The 12,127-nt window shown below is 36.3% G+C and overlaps 1 protein-coding gene across 1 annotated transcript in view; it reads left to right on the top strand.

Moving 5' to 3' along the window:
- Positions 1-5,345: 5,345 nt before the first annotated feature.
- Positions 5,346-12,127, top strand: part of LOC100027754 (guanylate cyclase 2G-like) — a 77,558-nt gene continuing 70,776 nt past the window's right edge. Inside the window, exons 1-2 of the mRNA XM_007479021.3 lie at positions 5,346-5,675; positions 8,274-8,622. Of these exons, the coding sequence (XP_007479083.2) occupies positions 5,346-5,675; positions 8,274-8,622 (679 nt within the window). The remainder of the gene's footprint in view (positions 5,676-8,273; positions 8,623-12,127) is intronic.

The raw sequence follows: 12,127 nt of genomic DNA on the forward strand, positions 1-12,127 counted from the left end.
TGTAAGAGGCAGAGACTTTGAGGACCAAAGATATTGCAGAGTGATGATGTCTTGACTTGTACATGAATTAGATTTAAGTAAGGCAGAGTTATACAAAGCCATCAGTCTCATTCTTCCAAAGTTATTAAAGTCCAGTGATAAAATAAAAGTCAGGACAACTGGTGACAGCCTGGGATACTTAGGATTATCTTGGTATCTTTTATGTTTGACTAAGCTCTAGGCTCTTCAGTGCACTTGATACAGCCACCTTTATGGCACTTGTTAAGAATGTCCTCATCTGTCCATTCTACCAAGAGAAGTCTTCACATGTTTTGTAGACATCTCATTAACACATTGGTAGATTTGAGGTCTGTCCATTACTCTTGACCCTGTTTAGCCTGTCCGTCCAGGTTTTACTGGGATATGGCTAGTACCCATGCCAAAGCTTCTTAGAGCCCCAGGTAGTTAGGCTTTTTATTTTAAAAGCTCAGTGCTTTTTTCCCTTCAAGTACAAAATTGTTTCATCTGACCCACTATAAGCCAGACAATTTTTAAAATTTCATTTAATTAATTAGTTAATTAAGAATATTTTTCCATGTTCATATTCTCTCCCTCCCTCCTCCCGTAGCCAGGGAGCAATTCAATTGGGTTTTATATGTATCTTTGATCAAGACCTAGTTCCATATTATTAATATTTGCAATAGAGTGATCATTTAGAGTCTACATCCCTGATCATATCTCCATCAAACCATGTGATCAAGGAAATGTTTTTTTCTTCTGTGTTTCTACTCCCACAGTGCTTTCTCTGGGTGTGGGTTATATTCTTTCTCATAAGTCCCTCAGAATTGTCCTAGATCATTGCATTGCTGACAGTAGAGAAGTCCATTATGTTTGATTGTGCCACAGTGTATATAGTTGTGCTCTGTGTATAAGGTTATAAGGTTCTCCTGGTTCTGCTCCTTTCACTCTGCATCAATTCCTGGAAGTTGTTCCAGTTCACATGGAATTCTTCCAATTCATTGTTTCTTTTAGCACAATAGTATTCCACCACCAACAGATACTATAGTTTGTTCAGTATTCCATCACCAACATATACCACAATTTGTTCAGCCATTCTCCAATTGAAGGGCATCCCCTCATTTTCCAATTTTTTGCTACTACAAAGAGCACAGCTATAAATATTTTTGTAAAAGTATTTTTCCCTATTATCTCTTTGGGGTACATATCCAGTATTGGTATGGCTGGGTCAAAAGGCAGGTAGTTTAAATCCCTTTGGGCATAGTTTCAAATTGCCTTCCAGAATGGTTGGATCAATTCACAATGCCACCAACAGAACATTGGTGCCCCAATTCTGCCACATCCTCTTCAACATTTATTACTTTTCTTTGCTGTCATATTAGCCAGTCTGCTAGGAGTGAGGTGGTACTTGATAGTAGTTTTGATTTGCATTTCTCTAATTATGAGAGATTTAGAACACTTTTTCAAGTGCTTAATGGTAGTTTTGGTTTCTTTATCTGAAAATTACCTATTTATGTCCCTTGCCTATTTATCAATTGGGGAATGGCTTGATTTTTTTTGTACAATTGATTTAGTTCCTTATATACTTGAGAAATTTGACCTTCGTCAGAGGTTTTTGTTATGAATATTTCCCCCCCAATTTGTTGCTTCCCTTCTAGTTTCATCTTTATATTTAAGTAATTTATCCATTCAGAATTTATCTTGGTATAGGGTGTGAGATGTTGATATAGACCTACTCTCTCCTTTACTATTTTCCAGTTTCCCCAGCAGTTTTTGTCAAACAGTGGGTTCTTGTCCTAAAAGCTGGGATTCTTGCATTTATCGTATGCTATCTTCCTGAGAGCATTTACCCCAAGTTTATTCCATTGATCCTCCCTTCTGTCTCTTAGCGAGTACCATATTGTTTTGATGACCACTGCTTTATAGTACAGTTTAAGATCTGATACTGCTAGGCCCCCATCCTTCACATTTTTTTCATTATTTCCATTGATATTCTTTCTTTTTTTTAAAACCCTGATGTTCTGTCTTGGAATCAATAATGTGTATTGGTTCCAAAGCAGAAGAGTGGTATTTTTCCCCCTTGATATTCTTGATCTTTTGTTCTTCCAAATAAACTTTGTTATAATTTTTTTCTAATTTGGTAAAAAACTTTCTTAGTAGTTTGATAGTAGTAGTATGGCGATGAATAAGTAAATTAATTTGGGTAGGATTGTCATTTTTATTATGTTAGCTCATCCTACCCATGAGCAATTAATGTTTTTTCCAATTATTTAGATTTAGTTTTACTTGTGTGGAAAGTGTTTTTTAGTTGTGTTCATATAATTCTTGCGTTTGGCTTGGCAAATAGATTCCTAAATATTTTATATTGTCTAGGATGATTTTAAATGGAATTTATCTTTCTAACTCTTGCTGCTGAGTTATGTTAAAATATATAGAAATGCTAATGATTTATGTCAGTTTATTTTGTATCCTGCAATTTTGCTAAAGTTGTTGATTATTTTCACTAACTTTTAAGTTGATTTTCTTAAAGTAGACCATCATATCATCTGCAAAGAGTGATAGTTTAGTTTCCTCATTCAATTTCTTTTTCTTTTCTAATTGCTACTTCTAGCATTTCTAGTATTATGTTAAACAATAGAGATGATAATAGGCATCCTTGCTTCACTCCTGGTCTTATTAGGAAGGCTTCCAATTTTTCCCCATTGCAGATGATGCTTGCGGATGGTTTTAAATATATACTGTTTATTATTTTTAGGAATGGCTGGAGTCTTTTTGCTGGTATTCTACTTAGGATTTTTTTTTTTTGCATCTATGTTCATTAAGGAGATTGGTCTGTTGTTTTCTTTCTCTGTTTTTGGTCTGCCTGGGTCTGCAATTGGTGCCATGTTTGTGTCATAAAAGGAATTTGGTAGAACTCCTTCTTTGCTTATTTTGTCAAATAGTTTGTATAGTACTGGGATTAGTTGTTCTTTAAATATTTTGTTAAATTCACTTGTGAATCCATCTGGCCCTGGGGATTTATAATTAGGGGGTTCTTTGATGGCTTGTTAGATTTCTATTTCTGATATGGGATTATTTAAGTATTCTATTTCCTCTTCTGTTAATATAGGCAGTTTATATTTTTGTAAATATTTATCCATATCTCCTAGATTGCTGTATTTGTTGCCATATAATTGGGCAAAATAGTTCTTAATAATTACCTTAATTTCCTTTTCATTAGAGGTGAGGTCACCCTTTTCATCTTTCATACTGTCAATTTGCTTTTCTTCTTTCCCTTTTTTAATTAAATTAACCAGTACTTTATTTTGTTTGTTTTTTCAAAGTACCAGGTCCTAGTCTTATTTATTAATTCAATAGTTCTTTTACTTCCAATTTTATTAATTTCTCCTTTAATTTTTAGGATTTCCAATTTAACTTTCATCTGGAGATTTTAAATTTGTTTTCTAATTTCTAGTTGTTTAATTTGCATGCCCAATTTATTGACCTCTTTCCCCTCTGATTTGTTGACATATCCACTCAGGGATATAAATTTTCCCTGAGTACTGCTTTGGCTGAATCCCATAGATTTTGATATAATGTCTCCTCATTGTCATTCTTTTCAATGAAATTGTTAATTGTTTCTATGATTTGTTCTCTAACCAACCAGTTTTGGAGAATCATGTTATTTAATTTCCAATTAATTTTTGCTTTGGCTCTCCAAGTACCATTACTAATTATTTTTTATTACATTATGATCTGAAAAGTTTGCATTTATTATTTCTGCTTTTTTGCATTTGTTTTGCAATGCTTTTATGCCCTACTACATGATCAATCTTTGTGAATGTACCAAGTGCTGCTGAAAAGAAGGTATATTCCTTTTTGTCACTATTTATTTTTCTCTATGTATCTATTAACTCTAATTTTTCTGAGATTTCATTCACATCTCTTACCTATTTCTTATTTATTTTTTGGTTTGATTTATCTAGATCTGATAGAGGAAGGTTTAGGTTTCCCACTAGTATAGTTTTACTATTTTCTCCTTAAGCTCCAATAGTTTGTCCTTTAAAAATATAGATGTTATACCTTTTGGGGCATACATGTTGAGTATTGCTATTTCCTCCTTGTCTATATTGCCTTTTATCAGGATGTAATTACCTTCCCTATCTCTTTTAATCAAATCAATTTTTATCTTAGCTTTGTCAGATATCATGATTGTGACTCCTGCCTTCTTTTTCTCAGTTGATGTGCAATAAAATTTGCTCCAGCCTGTTTTATCTTTGTCCTCTGTGTGTCTACCTACCTCATATGTGTTTCTTGTAGACAACATATGGTAGAATTTTGGTTTCTAATCCACTCTGCTATTTACTTCCATTTCATCCCATTCACATTCATAGTTATGATTACCACCTGTGTATTCCCCAACATTTTGATTTCCTCTCCTAGTTCTGCCCTTTCTTCTTTCACTATTTCCTTCTATACAAGTGTTTTACTTTTAATCAGTCCCTGGCCCTTGCATTCTGGCACGCTAGATGGTGTAGGGGAGGGGTGATCATCTTGAGATTTGGTAGGTGTCATTTTACCCCCTTATAGTGTGGAAATGTCCCAAACTTGCCTATCTTCAAGGCTGTGTTCTGTGGAAGAGGCCCTTCACTTGTCTGATTTTGATTTTTGTACTTTTGAGATGCTTTGTTGTTATTGGGTGTAGGAAGACTCACGAGGTTCCTTCTACTGTGCCACCATCTTAGCCCAGAAGTCAGAACACATTTTTTTGATTGGGTTAGAAATGACTTTGCATTGAAAAATTCCTGTTCTTTCACTGGGTTCTTCTTGTGCTCAATGTTCTGGTTGACTTGGATCTGTGCCAATGAATACATAACTTTTCAAATATATTTTATAACCTCAATCACTCCTGATTTCGACCTCCCCACTTTGAAGGGGGGTAGAGGGAAGGAACACTTTAGGAAGAGAAGCTGAAAAGATTTTATTTTCCAGTTTCTAGATCATGAAACTGAAAGGAAGATAGCCTAAATGAGCTGCTCTAGGTCACATGGTGAGGGGATGGTATTGGGACTAGAATTTAGGTTGATCTGAATTCTAACCCAGCCTCTCTTCCTCCCTCTGTGGTATGTTAAAAGAGACACTAGGGGAAAGAAATGTTCCACTTAATTAAAAATTAATTAAGAGCCACTTAATTAAAAACAAGATATAATCCCTGGGGTTTTGGGGGGATAGTGGCTCATTATCATTTAAGCTGCTGGCACAATCATCTGGGAGGCTGTGGCTATAATTCCTGATCCAGAAGTTAAAGACAATACATGACTTTCAGGATCATTCAAAATTTCCCTACTAAGCTAGATCTGTATCTGGCAATGTCCTACTTCCCTGTGTACCTAACACTTATTTCTGTGTTTTTTCGAAGCCTGTGGGTCATGTGTCTAGAGGATACTAAGGTCATTGTGGGCTTCCAAGCCCCTTGGAACATCTCAAATTCTTTTAGTGCCCAGAGGCTGGGTGCTGCCATCCAGATTGCCATGGAGAAAGTCAATTCTGACCCGGTGTATTTAAGTAACTATACCATGGAGTTCAAGTATGCCAACTCATCGTGCAGTGCCAAAGAATCCCTGGATGCTTTTATCAAGCAAGTCCAAAGAGAAAGGATTTCTGCCCTCTTTGGACCAGTCTGCCCAGAAGCAGCAGAGGTAGAGTATGTAATATGCATGAAATTTTAATATGGTATGTTTTCTTTGTTCATCTTAATAGTGCTATTTGCCAACCTGGTAATATTAACCATGCTAATACTTCTGACAACCATTACTATATTTCCCCAGCAAAACTACCTATGGTTGGGTATTTCCATGAGTTTTCTAGAGACTATTTCAGATTTGTTATCCTTAGCCTTTCCTTTCTTATGAGCCATAAGTATATTTTTGGATATGACCTCTACAGTAAGTTCTTTTACTTGACTGTGATAATAGTTATCATTTATATGGTCCTTTAAGGTTTGCAATGTACTTTACAAATATCTCTTTTGATTCTCACCACAACCCTGCAAGGTAGGCGCTATTATCTCTGTTTTACATATGAGGCAACTGAGGCTGAAATCAATTAAAAGACTTGTCTAGGGAGCAATAGATAGCGTTCAAATCCAGATTTGAATTCAGTTCTTTCTAACTCTAGGTCCAGCTTTCTATCTAATGTAACAACTAGCTATTCCTACCTAGGTATAGGAGAAGAAATGGGAAATAGAAAAAAGTTTGTTAATTGGAAAAAAATTATCAAATTAGATTTAGAGAAATAATGTCCATTGCTTATTCTTTTAGCATAATAAATAAAAATTTATTATGAAGAAAAACTAAGAAATTTTTTAAGTGAATAAGATTAAGAAACTTAGAGCTAGAATGGATATTAAAGATTGTTTAGTAAAACCCCTCACTTTGTAGATGAGAAGGCAGGCAGAGGCCCAGAGCAAGGAGATAGTTTAACCAGGATTATATATAGCCTAAGAAGCAGAGTTGGGATCCAAAGCCAGGGCTTCTGATTTCAAATCCATTGTCCTCGCCATTCCAAGATACTTTGCCATTGCTGGTAGTTCATTGGTTGATAGCCTCTTCTCTTTTCTGAACCTCATTTTCCTCATCTGGAAAGTTCAAATAATGACAGTAACACAATTCTTTCTTCTTCAAGGAATTTTTGTGAAACTCAAAAGATATGTACACACACACACACAAACACACACTGTAATTCAGTTGTTTCAGTCAGGTCCCACTCTTTGTGACCCCATTTGGGGTTTTCTTTTCTTTTTTTTTTAAACCCTTACCTCCTGTTGTAGAATCACACAAAGTATTGGTTCCAAGGCAAAAGAGCAGTAAGGGTTAGGCAAATGGGATTAAGTGATTTGCCTGGGGTCACACAGCTAGAAAGTGTCTGAGGCCAGAGTCTTCATGACTTCTGCACCGACTCTCTAGCTACTGAACCCTCTAGCTGTCTCTATTTGGGGTTTTCTTACTGGTTGCTAGAGTGGTCTTCCATTTCCTTCTCTATCTTATTTTACAGATGAGGAAACCAAGGCCAACAAGGATAAGTAACTTGTCCTGGGTCACACAGCTAGTAAATGTCTGAGACCAGATTTGAATTCAGGAAGATAGTGTTTCTGACTCCAGGACCAATACTCTATCTACCGTACCACCCAGCTTCCCCAATATCTCTGTATTTCTATAACTATATCTCTATATACATACTTATACATGTTCTCTGTCAAATATGTGTATCAAGGAAATATAGAACATATTATTTATATATGTGATATATAAAATCTCTGCTGCCTATACATGAATGTGTACATATGAAGTATATGCATATATATAATTAAAAAGGTATATATATATATTAAATGTTATCTATATGTGATCCAAATGTGTCTGAGCATGAAAATCTGCTTGCATGTGTGCTGAACAGATATCCTTTAATCCTCAATTCAACCTTCAAACCTAGCTCAGATAATACCAGATATCAGCTCTGAAAATAAAGGCACAGGGGTAGCTAGTTGGCTCAGTGGATATAGCCCTAGAGGTGGCAGGTCCTGGGTTCAAATATGGCCTTAGACACTTCCTAGCTGTGTGACCCTGGGCAAGTTACGTGACCCCCTTTGCCTAGCCCTTACCACTCTTCTGCCTTAGAACCAATATTTAGTATTGGTTCTAAGACAGAGGGTAAGGGTTAAAATTTTTTTTATTATGCTTTTTTTTGCATATTTTAAAAGTTTTTAAACTTTATAAAATTTTTTTAATTTAAAAAAAGAAAAAAGAGGCATATTTATCATTGGGAAAAACCCTAATTAGCACATAATTTCCTTTTATGAATTAAAGATAGGTGAATAGTTGAGAAATAGTTACATCCTCTCCTTTTTGCATCTGATCCCTAGATTATAAGAATTAGTAGATTTTTCACAAAGATTTCAGAAGGTACTACTACTACTACTACTACTACTACAAGTAAAAATGTGGTAAAAATTTGCTATAATACAAATAAAAGTTTTGTATGGACTTTCAGGATTGGAAATCATGATTCTATTATAGGTATGCTTCTTCTGTGTCACCTTATCTTTCAGTCTCTCAGGTTCCTCATCTATGAAAACAAAGATGTTGAAGTAGTTAATGGTAATGGGCCCATGATTTGTGCATCCAAGTAAGGATATGCTTTGATTTCACCAAATGATTGGTTTACCAGGGTACTTTAAAATGAGACTTTTATTGAATAAGGAATACCTTCATGAAGAGAAGTCCTTTTTGACTCCTCAGGTCACTGGCTTGTTGGCTGCACAATGGAACATCCCCATGTTTGGATTTGTCAGGCAAACAGCTATACTGGAGAATAGATTCTTGTATGACACCTACATGAACCTCGTGTCTCCTGTTCAGAAAATGGGGGAAGTACTCCAGGCAATTCTACACCATTTCAGCTGGAAACACATTGGGTTGTTTGGAGGAACCTCAAGAGATTCCTCTTGGCATGAAATTGAGGAGCTATGGACAACTGTGGAAAACCAGCTCAGATCCCATTTTGTCATCACTATACAAGTCAGATACACCAGCAACAACCAAACTCTTCTTCAAGAGGATCTCCAGCACATAACATCCTCTGCCAGAAGTAAGAAGAGGCTGAGGATGGGTGGTGGGAGGAGGGGAGTTGTTATTCTTAATTCTTGACCAAAAGGGGTGCATATTTAGCAAGCGAAGAGTTTTTCATTTTCAAAAATGTGAAAAATACAGAAACATGCTTATTGTGATCTGATCAATGCTATAACTAAAGATGCCTTCTATCCATATACACACACATGTGTGTAAACAATACATAATTCATCTTCAGCTTCACAAAGAAATTTAATTTTTCTGAAGTCAAATCCCAATTGTTTTTATTGTAATGACTCCCAAGTTCTTATTTCTGAAGGTCCTCCAAGTAATATATGTACTTGTTCAGTTTAACATCAGTATTCAAATTATAGGGGGTTGCAATTTCATTTAGATTTAATTATGTAAAAGATATCACTTAGCTAAATTTTATAAAGCAATCATCATTTAATTTGTGTCATATAGAAAGTAATGTTACCTTCTTCTTGTTTCATTTTTGTTTTTATCAGTGAGCTCTATAGGAGATATCTAAGGAGAAGAAATGACATAAACAGCATATAGAACCTTCCCCTTCCCTCACCCCACTGAAAAGATCTGGAAGTCATTGTCTTACTTAGTGTAGATTAGTGGGCATTGGTGTTACCTCCTAACCATCTGGATTGCTGGGTAGCTGATAGCTAAACCCTTAACCTCTCTATCTTGTTTTCAGATAATAGAACAGACATTTTGGAAGGTCATTGCTCTACAAAGAAAATTTGGAGAAATTTCAGTCATTTAAAGTCACGAAATGCTATTTTGTTGCCAAATGACATTAATTGAGTCATTTCTGTCCCTAGTGCCTTGTTAGATCAGCCAGTGTTTCTAAAACTAACTGTGCAACTCTTAGCTTAGGTCCCTAAAAAAATAAACATATTCAAAGGTTGTTAAGGATTCTTTATCCTTATATCTCCCCTGCCTTTGATTCAAAAATACTTGTTTTGGTAATCTAGAAGTGAAATTTCCAGGGAAGAAAAACAATTTTACCATGACTTTGCCAAAAATCACTTCCCAACACCTAATAATAAGTGGGAACAAATGGCAAAAGAATGGAAAAAAGAAAGAAAAGAAAAAAAGAAAGACAATGGTCATGAGGTGTAGTGTCAAGAGCAAGGCATTTCTACCCTGATGCATCTGGATCCTAGGTTGCTATTTTATTTCAGTGATTTTCCCCACCCCCAAATACTAACCAGGGTCTTGCTTAGCCTGCCCTGGGCACAAAATATGACAGTGTTGGCAAAGCTATGGCATACATGTTGGAGACTGCTGGAGGGAGCTGCTCCCTTCCCCTTCTTCATGCATTTGTGAGGACATTTCTTACATTACCTCCCTGTCTGGGGTAAGGTGAGGGGGTCACATATGGCATGAGTGTTGCAGTTTTAGTATTTGGTCTCTAAAAGATTCACCATCACTGACATTGACTATCGTCAAGAGGTGATACTACTATTGCTGCTTCTACTGCTACTGCTGTTGTTGCTACTACTGCTACTGCTACTGCTGGTACTACTGTGATGCTGCTGTTGCTGCTGCTGCTGCTACTACTACTACCATTATTATTACTGATAACATATTTATGTGGTATTTCATGGTTATGTCATTTTTAGGCATTTTCTCATTTGATTCATATTGGTGGATTTGATTGCCAATTTTTTCTAGATTCTACATGCACAGCATCTCTTGCATGCATTATCCATACTCCCACTTACATCACCCCATTTCAGACCTTTGTGACCTCTCACTTGGACGATGACCTTCTAATTAGACTCTAGGGTGCTAGTCTCTTTCACCTCATAAAACACAGGTCTGATCATGTCGATTATATTCTCAGGAAGTTTTGTTGACTCCCTTTTATCCTTTGTACAAAATACAAACTCTCCCACCTAATATTGAAAGCTCTTTATTATAATTTAGTTCCCAACTACCTTTTAAGACTTATTTTATGCTATTTCTCTTCACACATACATTTCCCATCAAAAGCTAAACTGACCCGTTCCCTCTACCCCAAATTTAGCATTCCATTTCCCATTTCTGGGACTGTGTCTGAAATGTATGCTTGTCCTCATTTCCTCCTCTAAAAATCCTTAATTTCCTTCAAGTTTCCCATGGAATTTCCTTCATGATTCTCAAGAGCTGAATTATCATCTCTGTACCTACCACTCCTGGATTCCCAGTTTTTCTCACAAAAGCCAATTCCATATAAAAATGTTAGAAATTGCAAACTGGATGTCACAAACTATCTCAAATTCATCATGTCCAAACAAATCATTATCTTTCCTTCAAAACTCTATTGTCTTTCCCTGTTTCTTTGGAGCATACCACAATCTCTCTGGTCACTTAGGTTCACAACCTTGTCATTCTCCTCTACTCCTCTCTCTAACTTACTTCTAAGTTTATATATCTAAGATTATTTACTTCATATATTTAGTCCCTCCTAACATTTTCCAGAAGAAAATGTAGGTTTAGGGAGTTTAAGTAATTTGCCCAAGGTATCACATAAATAATAAGTGACAAAGTCAGGCATCAAACCCAGCCCCTTAAATTCCCCATCCCAGTTGTTTCTCAGCACTTTTCAGTCATGTCTGACTCTTTGTGACCCCATTTAGGTAGAGACACTGGAGTAGTTTCCCATTTCCTTCTCCAGATTATCTTACAGATGAAGAAACTGAGGCAAGCAGGGTTGAGTGACTAGCCTAGGGTCCTACATAAGTAAATGTGAGAGGCTAGATTTGAACTCAGGAAGACTAGACTTCCTGATGCCAAGCCTGACACTCTTACCACTGTACCCCCAACTGCCCCTAATCCAGAACTTCATAGAATTCCTTCGTCTAATAAGCATTTATTAAGCGTCTACCATGTATAGAGCAGTACACTTGGGGAGGCACAAAACTAAAACAAGGCAATATTTCTGCCTAGAAGTTTACTGTCTCGTATGGATGATTAGATATGTGCCCTGATGCCTTCAACTACATGGAAATGAAATTGTACAACAAAAGTTCTATGTAGTTACATAAGGAGAGATCATGGGATGAGGACAATCAAGAAGGTGCTTTAAGGAGGAAGCATTTAACGTAGGGCTTGAATGATGTCTACAGAAAGAACCTGGAGTATGATTTGGGAAGCTGGAGCAGAAAGGGATATTCCAAGCACAGAGAAGAGTATAAACATAACACACAGGGCTCAGGACATGGGATGTACTCACAACAGCATGTGGAGTTTGGCTGTGGCAAATGGTACATAAGGATAGAAGAGTTGGGGTGGAATATGAGAAATTGGTGGAAATAGGAGTGATAAGGGTGGAAAAGCAAGGTAGCACCAGATTGTGGAAGACCCTCTGTGCCACATTAACTATTGGGGCTTTATTCTGTAAGCAATGGGGAGGTATTGAAGTATGCTAAGCAGAAGAGAAATCTATTTTAGGCACTGTATCAGCAACAGAGATAAGTTACTACGTATGCAGCTTTATGAGGTTTGGAAAGTGTTTTGTGTTT

This window comes from Monodelphis domestica, chromosome 1 (assembly GCF_027887165.1).
Source record: "Monodelphis domestica isolate mMonDom1 chromosome 1, mMonDom1.pri, whole genome shotgun sequence".
Classification (NCBI taxonomy): domain Eukaryota; kingdom Metazoa; phylum Chordata; class Mammalia; order Didelphimorphia; family Didelphidae; genus Monodelphis; species Monodelphis domestica.